Here is a 17,183-nt window from a genome sequence, read left to right on the forward strand (position 1 = left end):
AGCCACTGTAGCGACTTCGAGAAGGCAGGTCCCTGTGTAAAGAGGATACTAGTTGGACTGCCTCTGTACCTACAAGTCATCTCAGACACCTGGTGCATCTATAATAAACTTGGTAGTTTGCTAAAAAAAATATAACAATTTTTACATGAACATAGGCTGGTTGAGGTACTGTATACTGCCTAGTGCAGAGGTTGCTAGGATATGCCCCCAATGTTTGATAGGTGCACCTCTGGTACCTGCATCCATATTTAGAATGGGGCCGGCACAATCCCGGAGAGTGCACTGCGCATGCATTTCCATCCTCCATTTATTCCTATGGGAGCGCCGAAGATAGCCGAGCAGCACGCTCTGCTATTTTTGGAAGCCCCCTTTAAATGAATGGGAGGCACACCATTCAAGCGCGGCCACCACTCCATTCACTTCTGTGGGGCTGATGGAAATAGCCGAGCCAGCACTCGACTATTTTCGGCGCTCCCATAGGAGTGAATGGAGTGTGGCCTCGCATGCGTGGTGCACCCTCCGGGACCTAACCAGCTCTGTTCTAAGTGATATGCCCCCCAATATCTAAGATGGTACAACCCCTTAAATAGTAATTGAATAGGTGTATAAATATTGCAAAATCACTAATATCACATAAAGTAAAATCAAAAGTACTAAAATGCTCTATACATATGAATATATATATATATATATATATATATATATATATTCATTCGGATAAAAAGAAAGAAAAAAGAATCAGATTATGTCCGGGAGACAATCTATTCCACAGTGCCCTTGTGGATGTAGACAGTATATAAAGTCAAAGTGATCCACTCAGCCATAGCGATGTAGATTAAAGAGGACCTTTCATTGGTTTGTAGTAAGGGAGATAAATATCTGTACGCTGTGCTGCCACCCTGCCTGTTTTTTTAAAATAGCGCTCCTGTGCCCCGTTATGGCCCCCCACAAATTTTGCGCTCAGCATGTTAATACTGAGCATCGGTGCAATGGGGAGGAGACGCAGTCTTTCTCTGTGGACGTTTCCCTCTCCCCTGGCTGTAGCGCTGTCCAATCGCAGTGCAGAGCGTCACAGCCAGGGAGAAAAACCTCAGAAAAATTTGTTTCAATCCGAATTTATTCACGACGAATCAGATGCAGATTTATCATGGAGACATCATAGAGATTTTACTGCATATAATTACAGCGCTGAATGCTGAATAAAATTAGTTTTTCCACCGAAATACATCACAAAAGAGTTTACCGCATATTACTACAGTGCAGAATAAGATGTGTTATTGCACCGAAATACGTCACAAAAGATTTTACAACATATAACTGCAGAGCTGAACGCTGAATACAATTTGTTTTTCCATCTAAATACATAAATAAAGATTTTACCGCATATAAGTACAGCGCTGAACGCTGAATAAAATTAGTTTTTCCACCAAAATACTTCACAAAAGATTTTACCACATACAACTGCAGCGTTCAACGCTGAATAAAATTTAGTTTTTCCACCCAAAAATACGTCCCAAAAGGTTTTAACGCATATAACTGCGACCGAAATACGTCAATTAAGATTTCACCACATATAACAGAGCATGGAGATGGAGAGGGTGTTCGAATTTCCCCCGCACTATATGGACGTCTCAGAAATGAACCGCTGCTCCCGACAGCAGCTCCTGGGAAGGTCAGAGAGCTTTCCGGTCATCCAGCAGCTATTTGCTCCTCTGAAGGATGATTTTGAAAGTGTGTAGAAGTCACATGGGGCCCACACGCTGCAGATTTATCATGAAGACATCATGGAGATTTTACTGCATATAACTGCAGTGCTGACCACTGAATAAATTTTGTTTTTCGACCAAAATACTTCAATAAAGATTTTACCACATATAACCGCCACACTGACTGACTGCTACCACCGCTACTTCCGTGAACCCCTGCACCACTACTTCCCGGGTAGTTAGGCTGCTGCGAAGCAGCTGCTCTACCCTGGGCACATTTGGCTCCCGACCTCCCACAGCTGCCACCCTGCTGACTCCCAGCCATGCTTTCAACACATATAACCGCCGCTGCCATGAACTGAGAATGTATTTTTCTGTTTGTACTGAAATAGGCCACTGTACGCTTTCACCAGAATTAACTGCAGAAATGCACTGAGAATATATATTTTCTTGTTGTACTGGAATACGACCCTATACATTTTGACCAGAGAAAACTTAACAAGTGAAGTGCATATATATTTTTCTTGTAGTACTGATATACGCCCCTATACGCTTTCACCAGAAATAACTGCAACAGTACAGTGCATATATATTTTCCTTTTTTTACAGAAATATGCCCCTATATGCTTTCACCAGAAATAACTAACAGTGCAGTGCGTATATATTTTAATTTCTTTACTGAAGTACACCCCTATACGCTTTCACCAGAAATAACTGCAACAGAGCATTGCATATATATTTTCCTTTTTTACTGTAATATGCCCCTATATGCTTTCACCAGAAATAACTGCAACAGTGCAGTGCGTATATATTTTTCTTGTAGTACTGAAATACGCCCCCATACGCTTTCACCAGAAATACCTGCAACAGTGCAGTGCGTATATATTTTAATTTTTTTACTGAAGTACACCCCTATACGCTTTCACCAGAAATAACTGCAACAGAGCAGTGCATATATATTTTCCTTTTTTACTGTAATATGCCCCTATATGCTTTCACCAGAAATAGCTGCAACAGTGCAGTGCGTATATATTTTTCTTGTAGTACTGAAATACGCCCCCATACGCTTTCACCAGAAATACCTCCAACAGTGCAGTGCGTATATATTTTTTATTTTTTTACTGAAATACGCCCCTATATGCTTTCGCCAGAAATAACTGCAACAGTGCAGTGCGTATATATGTTTCTTGCTGTACTGAAATACGCCCCTTTACGCTTTCAATAGAAATAACTGCTGAAGTGAAATGCATTTTTTTTTTTTGTAGTACTGATTAAGATACTAAGATATAAGCCTCTAAAGACTTTTCAACATAACACTTGCAGCCCAATAACAAAAAGCTGCAATGACAGAGCTGTCTAATGACTATTTGAATCCCCAAATAATCGTTCCCTGTAAATCACTTTCCTATCAATGTCCCTAGCGCCTTCTGACATCTCTCCCTGCACTAAGATGCTGTGAAGTGATTCCTACCCTTTCCCTGCACTTATAAATCGTTTTTTTCTGTCTGTTTTCCACAATCGTTTTTCCACTTGCTGTCCCTAGCGCCTTCACACGTCTGTCCCTGCACTCTGAACGCTGGAAAATGGCAGAATCTAAAATGTAGCCACCATTTTAGGAAAATTGCGATTCGTTACCACAAAGAACGAGGAAATTTGCATTTGTTGCAAATTTAATTTTTCCTGAAATTCTGATCGAGTTCCACTTAATCAGCTTCGATTCGCTCATCTCTAATTTTTAGCTTTTGTCATCCAAGTTGAAGTTAATGATCCAGTAGGTAGAACCTTAAAGGGGTTGTCCACTTTTTGTCCACTATTTATATTGATGGACTTTCCCCAGGATAGGTCATCAATATCAGATCGGTGTGGGTCTGACTCCTTGCATTCCCACCGATCAGCTGTTTGAAGAGAAGGCTGCGCTCCATGAGAGTGCGGCCTTCTCTTCATTGTTTACCTGCTCGCCATCGCAACCGCAGCAATGAGCAGGTATAATTAAAAGCAAGCCGTCTCATTCACTTCTATGGGATGGCTCCTTCCTATACACTTGAATGGAAGGAGACACCCTTGCCTTCTCTTCAAACAGCTGAACGGCAGGGGTATCGGGAGATGGACCCCTGCTGATCTGATATTGATAACCTATCCTGAGGATACGTCATCAATATAAGTAAAGCGGACAACCCGTTTAACCATTTTAAAGATTCAGTTTGCTGCCCTGGCCTTGTACCTACTGCAGTTTCCTTGCCCTCCACCTTCCCCCCCATCGTTACTTAAAGGGGTTGTCTCACTTCAACAAGTGGCATTTATTATGTAGAGAAAGTTAATACCAGGCCCTTGCTAATGTATTGTGATTCTCCATATTGCTTCCTTTGCTGGTTGGATTATTTTTTCCATTGCATTATACACTGCTCGCTTCCATGGTTACGACCACCCTGCAATCCAGTGGTGGTCGCGCTTGCACACTATAGGAAAAAGTGTAGGCCTCTCTGGTGGCTGGGACCGTGAGAGCTCACATAGGTTGGTCCTTTTTTCTATGATGTGCAAGCACGGCCACCGCTGATGGAAAACGAGCAGTGTATAATGTGATGGAAAAATACATTTAGCCAGCGAAGGAAGCAATATGGACAATCACAATACATTAGTAAGTGGCCTGCATTAACTTTTTCTACATGATAAATGCTATTTTCTGAATTGAGACCACCCCTTTAAGCCTCTAGATACATTTTGAGCATGTTACCTCAATTATGTATATTTTTGAAAACAAAAACCATTAGAATATTAATCATTTTATTCATGCTAGAAATTATACTGCACAAATTATTGTTCAACTAGTACATTTTTAACCATTCTTAGAGTTCTACCACGTATAACCGCCAGGTTCATTACTGAACAATTCATATCTTTGTTTCACCTTTACTTATGTTGTATCGTTTAGCTGCCCTCCTGTGTGTATATGCTGACAGGAAGGCACTTTTTTTCCTCCACATGGTAATCAATGAATTTCGGAATGATCTGCAGAGAAAAAAGTAGATAAAGGGGTCCAAGCAGGCATTCAAGGATGACAGGAACAAAGTGCTCTCTTTGACATAGTAAAGAGTATAATGAGCCGAGCACCGGAACACATCCCGGGTTTGACTTAAAGTATACGGAATCCTTGCAAAATGATAAGGGACAAAACAAATGAAGAAAACCCCAATAATAATGAACACCTTCACGTTGACTCTCTTTCTGCTTTGTGTTTGTTCCCTTCTAGTCCTTTTATATGACTGAAACAGCTTTTTGGTTATCAGGATATAACATACTGCTATGATAGCAAATGTCACCCAAAAGATGATCTGACATGTGTAGCTCACAATTTCATGCCAGACTAGACCAAATTCAGACTTCAGGTTTGCACAGCTCCGAACACTTTTAGGCGTCAGTGTCTTGTTGGTCAAAATCATATTGGGTAATGAGAGAAGAAACATGATGATCCATATTGAAGCTGACAAGATCTTGGCTGAAAGCAGATTTTTCGTACAAGACTGGTCAAAAGGTTTCACCGTTTTCTTATATCGATCTATAGTGATAAGGCCAAGGAAAATAATACTTATGTACATAGTGAAATAAAACACTACTGAAGTAAATCGACACGTAAATCCTTTCAGGTGCCAAAATCCAAGTTTTGCATCTCCTAGAATCTTGAATGGAAATGTCATGATCATTAGAGTATCAGATATTACTGAGTTTTTCAGAAAAATGATGAAATTAGATTTACTTGGTAACTGGAAGAACACAATTATTGCTAAGCCATTCATTATGGATCCAGCGATGAAAAGAATGGAGTAGGCCACAGGGAAGACAACTTGGTTTATCCGGCTATCTCTAGAACATGTGACATTGTTGACATGAAGAGAAATATTGGGCTGCTTGAAAGTTGTCCTAAAATCTCCATATCCTGAAAGAAAATGAATAATTCTTCAGACTAAGTATTCATTAGATTTTGAGAAATATTGCAAATACAGATGAATGATATGACTATTGAATAACTTGGACTTTGAATGCCTGTATTACTCAAGAAGGTAGAGCAAGTCCTGTATCCTTTTGGACAGGCATCTCCTGAGAGAGCACCAGATTTGGTCATATGAGCAACAGCAGTGATCGAGTAGAGATGTTGTTGTTGAAGAGCCTCTATCAGCATGTTCAACCCTATTAAACCAGGCATATTGCCTGGTAGGGATGATCATGCTGATGCAAATCATGCCTTTCTTTTCTGTGTAGCTTGCAGGGTTATGGAGATATCATTACTTTCAAATTTTGCAAATGAGGACTTCAACCGCTATGCCCCTCAGTGCTCAGTATACTCTCCCTTCCCTTTTGATTGACAGGGCTAGACAGCCATGTCTAATGGGACCAGTGCTGTGGCTAACTAATAATTATTGGTGGTCCTAGGGGAATGCATGATTTTGCTAATGTGCTGTGGCCAATATGTAGGCATTCATTGAAAATAAGATCTAAAATGTAGGCATTCAAGGGAGGTAGCGGGAGGAGAGAATACTTACCTTACCCTAGGGGAATGCACGATTTTGCTAAAACACACTGACATCAGTAACTGTTTTTACACCATGAATAATGCTAGACCACCAATGAGTCACATTGCAGGCAGTGCCAGGCACCATTAGACAGGGCTATCTAGCTCTGTCAATCAAAGGGGAGGGGCAAATATACTGAGCACCAAGGAGCGTAGCAGTAGCGATGCTCCAAGAGCTACGCCAGCCCCTCGGTGCTCGTACTGTCTAATCTGCATAAAGATAAAAGTAATGATATCTCCACAATGCTGCAAGCTACATAGAAAAGAAACATATTTGGGGTCATTTATCAAACTGGTATAAAGTAGAACTGGCTTAGTTGCCCATAGCAACCCATCAGATTCCACCTTTCATTTACCAAAGGAGCTGTCAAAAATTAAAGGTGGGAATCTGATTGGTTGCTATGGGCAACTTAGCCAGTTCTAATTTAAACCAGTTTGCTAAATGACCCCAATTGTTTTTACCAGCATGATCAACCCTACCAGGCGATATGCCTAGTTTAATTAGGTTGATCATGCTGACAGAGCCTCATGCTGTGGAGCTCCACTCACTCATACTCCCCCTATGCACAGTGTACTTCGCTAGTCTGAGACACTCTCCTCTATTCTCGGAAGGCCCAGCACTGATGCTGGTCCAATCTTCACATTCAGGCCCTTTGCCCCAAGACATAGTGTTGTCGAAGAGTCTGGTGAAGAGGGTACTACTAGTAATGAGAGAAATCACGGCAGCAACATTAGAAAGGAGGGCACCGGATATGCTAACTGCGCATTCTCCCTGTACAGAGACATTTTTACTGTGATCGGCACGGTTGCTTTAAGAGGTAGATTTATCCAGTAACAGAAGGTAGATTTATCCAGTAACTTCTTGGATGTCACTCACAAAGTCCTGCAGGTCACCAACAACAAATGCCATCATTTTCGCTGACACTTTATAATACTGGTAATAAGCCAGCATTATGAAAATGGAAATCTAGAAAGAAAACAATGCTTTTGGGAAATAAGGGAGTTGATTTTGCAGTTGTAGTGGATTTTATATACAGGGGCATTCCAGTAACAGGTTCACCACAGGATATAAATGTGCCATATGCCTCTGTGCATGCATTGCTACACTTCCTGGTGTACCCAGGCATGAGTGTCACAGGCACAGTTGGCATCAGCGCTGCTCAGGCAGCAGAGCCTCCATTACTCAGAGCAACAGGGCAGGTGCGAGATTGGCAGGGCCAGGCATGATGTCCGGCCCTGTCATTCAAGGGGGAGGGGGAGTCTCCTGAGCAGTGCTGCCAGCCCCTCACTGCTCAAGCAGTTTGTGCACCAATTCGGACAAACTGATTTGCTCGTCTCGAATTCCTATAAACAGTGGAAATTCCCTTCTTATTTACACTTCTGCCATTTAACAACTCACCAGATTTGAATGTAATTAAGTCGGGTGAAAATAATGCTTTAACCCTTATAGAGCCAATGACCTCAGAATGTCTTTTGGAGAGACACCTTCTTAGGGTCAATTCACACGTCCGTATGTGTTTTGCGGATCCGCAAAACACGGACACCGGCAATGTGCGTTCCGCATTTTGTGCACCGCACATCGCCGGCACTCTCATAGAAAATGTCTTTTCTTGTCCGCAATTGCGGACAAGAAAAGGACATGTTCTATTTTTTTGCGGAACGGAAGTGCGGATCTGCAAATGCGGATGCGGACAGCACATTCCGGCCTCATTGAAAATTAATAGGTCCGCACCTGTTCCGCAAAATTGCGGAACGGATGCGGACCCATTTTGCGGACGTGTGAATGGACCCTTAGGGTACTTTCACGCGTTCAGCATTTTGCATCAGTATTTATAAGCCAAAAGCAGGGGCGGAAAATACACAGAGAAAAAAGAATAATGGGATATGTTTTGGCTTACAAATACTGTATACAATATTGTGTTTGTTTCCATCACACATAGGCCCACGTTTCCTATTGTGGTTGCATCTGAATTTTGATTTATTGAGCAACATCTGGCACATTTTTAGCTCATGTTTTAGCCAGTTTTGGGAAACCTCTGGTCACAATTTATACATCTTTATAACAGTATATCTATATAACATAAATCACAGCATGCATCACTGTGGATAGAACGGTTTAAAGTCTAGGAAATGCTCTGGGAGCTGAATATAAGAATAGCTGCTGCAGAAATCTCTCTACAATGTGCCAATCAGGAGTCCACACTACAGAGCATTGCCTACACCGGGTACAACTGTAACCACTTCTCAGCTGCAAGCAGGTTGAGCTGTGTACCGGTACGCTGCCGTTTACGTGAATGTTCCCATTCACAGACAGCAAATATATCTAAATGCATGGGGGGTATCAAAACTGGTGTAAAGGACAAAAAGCCTAGTTGCCCATAGCAACCAATCAGATTCCATCTTGCATCTTCCAAAGGAGCTCTGAAAAATGAAAGGTGGAATCTGATTGGTGGCTATGGGCAAGTAAGCCATTTTCCTTTGCACCAGTTTTGATCTCCCCATAGTGTGGTAGAGTGGTGTATAACTTTTCATTCAGGCTTTTATTAACTTAAAATAAGAAAAAAACATAATTAAACTTTGTGTGCAATGGTCCAGTACACTTCTACATCAGTGCATAGCTAAGATCTTTGTACAGTGCTATGTTCAGTATGCATATCCCATGGATTATAAATATGAGTTAAAGGAAATGTGGCACCAAGTTTTTTTTTGCCAATTAAAATCTGATTCTTCTAATCATTTTTTTTTCTGATTACATATTTTTCATCTATTTCCTGAATCTTATTAGGTCTGAGCTGTTCTTAAAGGGGTGATGCAAGACTATAAAAAAATCCCAAATATGCCAGGCCCCCCCACACTTAATATACTTACCTGGCTCCCCGATCCCGAGCCGGTCCTGGTCCCCGCACCGCCGCTGCTGCTTCTCCCTGTGCGAAGATTAAAACATCTGGTGTCAGGGGGGTCAGCCAGTGGCTAGCGGGGATGGGGACGACCCTCCCTAGCATTGTGGGTGATGCTAGGAAGTTTTGTCCCTGTCCCCTCCTGCCATTGGCTGCTCCCCCTGACACCTGATGTTTCCATCCGCGTACGGGGAGAAGCAGCAGTGGCGGCGCAGGGACCAGGAGCGATGCAGGGAGCCAGGTAAGTATATTCAATGTAAGGGGTCCTGCATATGGTTGAGCTTTTTATAGTCTTAGATAACCCATTTAACAGCATTTAGAAAGCGTTAAGAAAATTGCTTTACAGCAGCCCCATGGGCCATATACACTCACCTAAAGAATTATTAGGAACACCTGTTCTATTTCTCATTAATGCAATTATCTAGTCAACCAATCACATGGCAGTTGCTTCAATGCATTTAGGGGTGTGTTCCTGGTCAAGACAATCTCCTGAACTCCAAACTGAATGTCAGAATGGGAAAGAAAGCTGATTTAAGCAATTTTGAGCGTGGCATGGTTGTTGGTGCCAGACGGGCCGGTCTGAGTATTTCACAATCTGCTCAGTTACTGGGATTTTCACGCACAACTATTTCTAGGGTTCACAAAGAATGTTGTGAAAAGGGAAAAACATCCAGTATGCGGCAGTCCCGTGGGCAAAACTGCCTTGTGGATGCTAGAGGTCAGAGGAGAATGGGCCGACTGATTCAAGCTGATAGAAGAGCAACGCTGACTGAAATAACCACTCGTTACAACCGAGGTATGCAGCAAAGCATTTGTTAAGCCACAACACGCAGAACCTTGAGGCGGATGGGCTACAACAGCAGAAGACCCCACCGGGTACCACTCATCTCCACTACAAATAGGAAAAATAGGCTTCAATTTGCACGAGCTCACCAAAATTGGACTGTTGAAGACTGGAAAAATGTTGCCTGGTCTGATGAGTCTCGATTTCTGTTGAGACATTCAAATGGTCCGAATTTAGCGTATACAGAATGAGAACATGTATCCATCCTCTGATGGCTACTTCCAGCAGGATAATGCACCATGTCACAAAGCTCAAATAATTTCAAATTGGTTTCTTGAACATGACAATGAGTTCACTGTATTAAAATGGCCCCCACAGTCACCAAATCTCAACCCAATAGAGCATCTTTGGGATATGATGGAACGGGAGCTTCGTGCCCTGGATGTGCATCCCTCAAATCTCCATCAACTGCAAGATGCTATCCTATCAATATGGGCCAACATTTCTAAAGAATGCTATCAGCACCTTGTTGAATCAATGCCACGTAGAATTAAGGCAGTTCTGAAGGCAAAAGGGGGTCCAACACCGTATTAGTATGGTGTTCCTAATAATTCTTTAGGTGAGTGTACACAATGGTCAGGAGGGGACCTCATTGATTTCTATGGGAGAGTTTTCTAGGCATGCTCTGTGACCTGTGCAGAGGTCATTGTACAAGGAAACAATAGATAAGATGTGACCATCACCATTTGTAAATGGAGGATCCTGTCGTATATTTCATTCTAATCCTGCCTATAATGATCTCACGTCAGTATATATATAAGCAGGTAACTGCAGTAAAGTGATCTGTACAGACTGTTAGAGTAGTTCAATTGTCAGGCAGAGAGTAATTAATTAAATAAATTGGCCGATAACAGACAATGCTTGCTGTATCTAAGGAGATCTGAAAGACTCCTCCCAAATATCTTTATTGATATACCTTCTGATAATAGGAGTAACTGGGAGTTTCCAAGGTGGTTACAATACTTAAAATTACACATGGCAGATTACATGATTACACATGATGGCATATTTAATAATATCTTTGAGATATATGGTAACATTGTGGGTTGAAAGTCTGTAAAAGTTCATTTGTCTGTAACTACCGTAGATAGGGAGGCAGACCATCTGGCCTTTTTTTAATTACTGGAAGATGATAAACACTAGAATCCCTGAGAACATTAGTTGATATTAGTTTACACCCCATCTTTAGCAAGCCTAACCATTGTATCCCTACTTAAGTAAAATACTCCCCTGTTCCTGGCTGCTTACCGACCTCTATTTCTATTTTTCAACACCCTTCCAGATGACCTTCAGAATGTATTCTAGTGCCAAGATATTGCGTAACTGTGGAATAGATGATAAGTTCACAGAATAACCACGACACAAATGAAGTGTCAGCTATACTGATACATATGTTCCAAACCACTCATATATACAGTACAGACCAAAAGTTTAGACACACCTTCTCATTCAAAGAGTTTTCTTTATTTTCATGACTATGAAGGCATCAAAACTATGAATTAACACATGTGGAATTATATACATAACAAACAAGTGTGAAACAACTGAAAATATGTCATAGTCTAGGTTCTTCAAAGTAGCCACCTTTTGCTTTGATTACTGCTTTTCACACTCTTGGCATTCTCTTGATGAGCTTCAAGAGGTAGTCCCCTGAAATGGTCTTCCAGCAGTCTTGAAGGAGTTCCCAGAGATGCTTAGCACTTGTTAGCCCTTTTGCCTTCACTCTGCGGTCCAGCTCACCCCAAACCATCTCGATTGGGTTCAGTTCCGGTGACTGTGGAGGCCAGGTCATCTGGCGCAGCACCCCATCCGTCTCCTTCATGGTCAAATAGAAGTTTTCCCAATTTTTCGGCTGACTGACTAACCTTCATTTCTTAAAGTAATGATGGCCACTAGTTTTTCTTTACTTAGCTGCTTTTTTCTTGCCATAATACCAATTCTAACAGTCTATTCAGTAGGACTATCAGCTGTGTATCCACCTGACTTCTCCTCAACGCAACTGATGGCCCCAACCCCATTTATAAGGCAGGAAATCCCACTTATTAAACCTGACAGGGCACACCTGTGAAGTGAAAACCATTTCAGGGGACTACCTCTTGAAGCTCATCAAGAGAATGCCAAGAGTGTGCAAAGCAGTAATAAAAACAAAAGGTGGCTACTTTGAAGAACCTAGAATATGACATATTTTCAGTTGTTTCACACTTGTTTGTTATCTATATAACTCCACATGTGTTAATTCATAGTTTTGATGCCTTCAGTGTGAATCTACAATTTTCATAGTCATGAAAATAAAGAAAACTCTTTGAATGAGAAGGTGTGTCCAAACTTTTGGTCTGTACTGTATATATATATATATACAGTCATGTGAAAAAATTAGGACACCCTTTGAAAGCATGTGGTTTTTTGTAACATTTTTAATAAATGGTTATTTCATCTCCGTTTCAACAATACAGAGAGATTAAAGTAATCCGACTAAACAAAGAAAACTGAAGAAAAGTCTTTTCAAGATCTTCTGTAAATGTCATTCTACAAAAATGCCTATTCTAACTGAGGAAAAAGATAGGACACCCTCACATGTATTCCCTCTTAAATTGGCTCAGATCTCACACAGGTATATCACACCAGGTGCACATAATTAGTAGATCGTTACTCTGCATGTTGAATGAGGCTTGCCCTATTTAAACCTCAGACATTTAGTTTGGTGTGCTCCTGACTGTTGAAGTGAGAGTGAGCACCATGGTGAGAGCAAAAGAGCTGTCAGAGGACTTCAGAAAAAAGATTGTAGCAGCCTATGAGTCTGGGAAGGGATTTAAAAAGATCTCAAAAGATTTTGAAATCAGCCATTCCACTGTCCGGAAGATAGTCTACAAGTGGAGGGCTTTCAAAACAACTGCCAACATGCCCAGGACTGGTCGCCCCAGCAAGTTCACCCCAAGAGCAGACCGCAAGATGCTAAAAGAGGTCTCCAAAAACCCTAAAGTGTCATCTCGAGAACTACAGCAGGCTCTGGCTACTGTTGATGTAGAAGTACATGCCTCTACAATCAGAAAGAGACTGTACAAGTTTAACTTGCATGGGAGGTGTGCAAGGAGGAAACCTTTGCTTTCCAAGAGAAACATCGAGGCCAGACTGACATTTGCCAGAGATAAAGTTGACAAAGACCAGGACTTCTGGAATAATGTTCTTTGGACAGATGAGTCCAAAATTGAATTATTTGGACACAACAGCAGAGGACATGTTTGGCGTAAACCAAACACAGCATTCCAAGAAAAGAACCTCATACCAACTGTGAAGCATGGAGGTGGAAGTGTCATGGTTTGGGGCTGCTTTGCTGCAGCAGGACCTGGTCAGCTCACCATCATAGAATCCACGATGAATTCTACTGTGTATCAGAAGGTGCTTGAAGAACATGTGAGACCATCAGTTAGAAAATTAAAGCTGAAGCGGAACTGGACCATGCAACATGACAATGACCCAAAACATACTAGTAAATCAACCAAAGATTGGCTGAAAAAGAAGAAATGGAGAGTCCTGGAATGGCCAAGTCAAAGTCCAGATTTGAATCCCATTGAGATGCTGTGGGGTGACTTGAAAAGGGCTGTACGTGCAAGAAACCCCTCAAACATCTCACAGCTGAAAAAGTTCTGCATTGAGGAGTGGGGTAAAATTTCCTCAGACCGATGTCGAAGACTGGTAGATGGCTACAAGAACCGTCTCACTGCAGTTATTTCAGCCAAAGGAGGTAACACTCGCTATTAGGGGCAAGGGTGTCCTATCTTTTTCCTCAGTTAGAATAGGCATTTTTGTAGAATGACATTTACAGAAGATCTTGAAAAGACTTTTCTTCAGTTTTCTTCGTTTAGTCGGATTACTTTAATCTCTCTGTATTGTTGAAACGGAGATGAAATAACCATTTATTAAAAATGTTACAAAAAACCACATGCTTTCAAAGGGTGTCCTAATTTTTTCACATGACTGTATATATATATATATATATATATATACTATAGGCTTATAAGGTTAGCATGCTAGCATTGACCATTACTCTCACACAGACCAAGAAGCGGCGTCTATTATTTGGCTTAGTCGCAAAAATGCAGGATTTTATGGTTTTTGTTTAAATATAGATAATGACATGGAAAATTAAAATTAACATCATCAAAATTCTTTCAAAATATGTTAAATAAAAGAATGTGATTTAAACAATAGGTCATTTTCTGATGACACATTCCCTTTAATGCTTTTATTTTGAATATGTTGGTAAATGCAGGTCTTATAATACAGAGTCTGCATAAAAATGGCTGCTTTCTCCATTGGAGGTGGTTTGTGGGATTGTATTACTTCATAAAAATACTACATTAATATTGCTCTAAATATGGAGCCATACTAGGCACTAGAGATGACTGAATTTCTTAAAATGTAATTGTATTCTGATTTGCCCGAATCCCCCTTGTGATTCGATTTGGGACTCAATAAATTCTATCTGATTAGAACTATTAACGTCTATTTGACTGATTTATGATTGTGATTTCAGTCCTAGTAAATATCACTTGGGTCTGGTGTAATATTACAATAACAAACTTTGTATATCCAATCAGAGGAGAGAGAGATCTATCAGTCAGTTTCCTTCTAAATACTACATGCTATCTTCTATGATGGATATTTTTTTGTGGTTAGAGTTGAGTAACTAGATGTTGGGTTGTGGTAAACTGAGTTAGCAGATTAAAAGAAATTCTAATCACCCACATTTCCTAATATAAACATACACAGCCAGTTGTCCTACTTCACATTACATTCTGGGCCTGTCAGACAAAGGAGAAAGTGGCCCTCAAGCTTATTTTAGACCATTACCCACATCAGACTGAGACCATTATTTCTAGAGATGAGCGAAGTTTTCAAAAGTTTGATTCGACTGATTTGCAGAATTTTACAAAATAATTCGCTTTGTGACAAATTACTTAGTCACGAAGTGCATTTTTTTGTAAGTAGTGGGTGCAATGACAGGGAGCTGCGATAGCACCGCCCCCACCCCCCCCCCCCCATCATTGTACCCCTCAGATGCCGCGTTCATACATGTAAAAGCAAGAGTGTAAAAAACTGTATAAAATGAACATAACTTTTTTTTAAATCAAACTTATCGCGTCCATTTGCTCGCGACGGGCCATCCGCCACCATCTTGCTTGAAGATCTGGCGCAAAATCTCTCGTGGTGCGAGATTACGTCACCACGAACGGGACTTAGACCGAGATCTTCAATCAAGATGGCGGCTGGTGGCCCATTGCGAGCAAATGGATGGGGTAATAATGATTTTTTTAGTTTTTTATACTATTTCAGGTTAAATCGATTCGCTTACACGAAGAACGAGGAGATTCGGCTTCGAGGCAAATCAAATTTATTTTAAAATTCGGATCAAATTCCACTTCGTGGGATTTGATTCGCTCATCTAATTATTTTAGATCCTGATAATATAATATTACCTGAATAATCCATGGTTACACTTCTTGCTATCTTGTTGGAGCAAAGCTGATATGTCATGGAGTTAGGATTGTTCGATTTGTTTTCATCCAGAAATCCATAAAATAAATGAAGACTGATGGTGCTCCGTCCATAGAAATAACCTGGGTTTAGTCCATTAACCACAGAGCTGCTCAGCTTTTAATGCTGTACATGTGAGGTATGTATCAGTAGAGCTGTATAGAACTGTAAATTTTACTTTTTCAGTTTTCTGTTCCAGATGAAGACATACAAACTTCTGCTTTTATTTATTCAGCTGAAACAAAACGCAGACAGTAAGTTCCTTAATACTAGGACATCCCATAAGCATTTGTATCCAATGCAAAAAGAACATTGCAGTAAAATATACTTCATTAGGCTTAAAGATTTTTGTATAAGTCAAGGTGGAAAGTAGCAGTAGTCAGTGCTGGACTAAATCTTCAGCGAGATGGATGAGTTGTTACTGATTAATAATAACAAGGGACCCACCTTAATTACTTGTATCTCACCAGCAGAGGAAAGTTTGTAATATACTTACTGTCTCGAAGTTGTGTAAGTCGGCAGCTCAGAAATCTGCTCAAGTGATGCTCCTGCTGTGAAAATCCTCCATCTGCCGACATCATGTCCTTTACCAGGTTTTCAGTCTGGGCTATAGATGGGACCTCACTTCTGTATAGCCTAGGACAGGACCAGAAGTATATGTCATCCTGAATCCACCTCATCAGAACCAGGAAGACAAATAGTTCCGGCCCTGTCCACAGCACCTCCCCTGTTCTGGGTTGCAGAAGTGACGTCCTGTCCACAGACTGGAAACCTAGTAGAGGTTGTGAAGTCTGTGGACACAGGATTTTCAGAAGTGTAGCATCACATGTCCCAAGAGGGCAATTTCAAAATGATAAGCGAATGCTCGATCATCAAGCAATCCAAATCATTTGTCGAGTTAAAAAATTATAATTGCAGGCGGCAGGTCTTGGTGTCTAATAGCGATCTGCCGCCGGCAAACCACTAGACAGTATAGGGATGAGCAATGGCATAGTGATCGTTCCTCCCCATGCTGTGGAGGAGATCGCTGCATGTAATAGCAACGGCTTCCTCAGCTAGTGAGCAGGTGATTGCCGGGAAGGAACGCTTCCCTCGCGACAATCGTCTGCCACATCGGGCTGTGTCTACTTTCACACCAGCGTTTTTTTGCTGAATCCGTCAGAGCTCAACAAAAACGCTTCCGTTACTGATAATACAACCATCTGCATCCGTTATGAAGGAATCCGGTTGTATTATCTTTAACATAGCCAAGAGGGATCCATCATGAACTCCATTGAAAGTCAATGGGGACGGATCCATTTTCTATTGTGTCAGATAGTGTCAGAGTTAAACAGATCCGTCCCCATTGACTTGCATTGGGGGTCATGACGGATCCGTCTTGCTCCGCATCCCATGACGGGAAAAAAACTGCAGCCAAACGGAACGGAAGGTATTTTGGAGCATTCCGTTCTGTTCAGTTACGTTTTGTCCCCATCGACAATGAATGGGGACAAAACGGAAGCGTTTTTTTCCAGTATTGAGACCCTATAACGGATCTTAATTCCGGAAAATAGAAACGCTAGTGTGAAAGTAGCCTAATACAGGATTTACAATAATGTGCCATGAAAAATCTACTAGATAGAAGGAAAGTTTTTTTT

The 17,183-nt window shown here is 41.2% G+C and overlaps 2 protein-coding genes across 2 annotated transcripts in view; one reads left to right on the plus strand and one right to left on the minus strand.

Moving 5' to 3' along the window:
* MED12L (mediator complex subunit 12L) overlaps positions 1-17,183 on the plus strand; it is a 692,480-nt gene that overhangs the window by 433,976 nt on the left and 241,321 nt on the right. The gene's annotated exons all lie outside the window — the stretch shown is intronic.
* P2RY12 (purinergic receptor P2Y12) lies at positions 4,420-16,255 on the minus strand. Its single transcript, XM_040428097.1, has 3 exons — positions 16,043-16,255; positions 15,489-15,781; positions 4,420-5,637 (listed from the first exon to the last, which is right to left on the minus strand). Exons 2-3 carry the CDS (start codon positions 15,544-15,546, stop codon positions 4,595-4,597), a joined length of 1,101 nt encoding a protein of 366 aa, XP_040284031.1. The 5' UTR covers positions 15,547-15,781; positions 16,043-16,255; the 3' UTR covers positions 4,420-4,594.

The sequence above is a fragment of the Bufo bufo genome, chromosome 4, assembly GCF_905171765.1.
Source record: "Bufo bufo chromosome 4, aBufBuf1.1, whole genome shotgun sequence".
NCBI lineage: Eukaryota > Metazoa > Chordata > Amphibia > Anura > Bufonidae > Bufo > Bufo bufo.

What these genes read in the sequence shown, in the direction of transcription:
- P2RY12 (XM_040428097.1), bottom strand. Translation starts at nt 15,546, where the DNA reads ATGACATATCAGCTTTGCTCCAACAAGATAGCAAGAAGTGTAACCATG. An exon ending in TGTAACCATGGATTATTCAG is followed by an intron (nt 5,638 to 15,488) that starts GTAATATTATAT and finishes ATTTTCTTTCAG; the next exon opens with GATATGGAGATTTTAGGACA.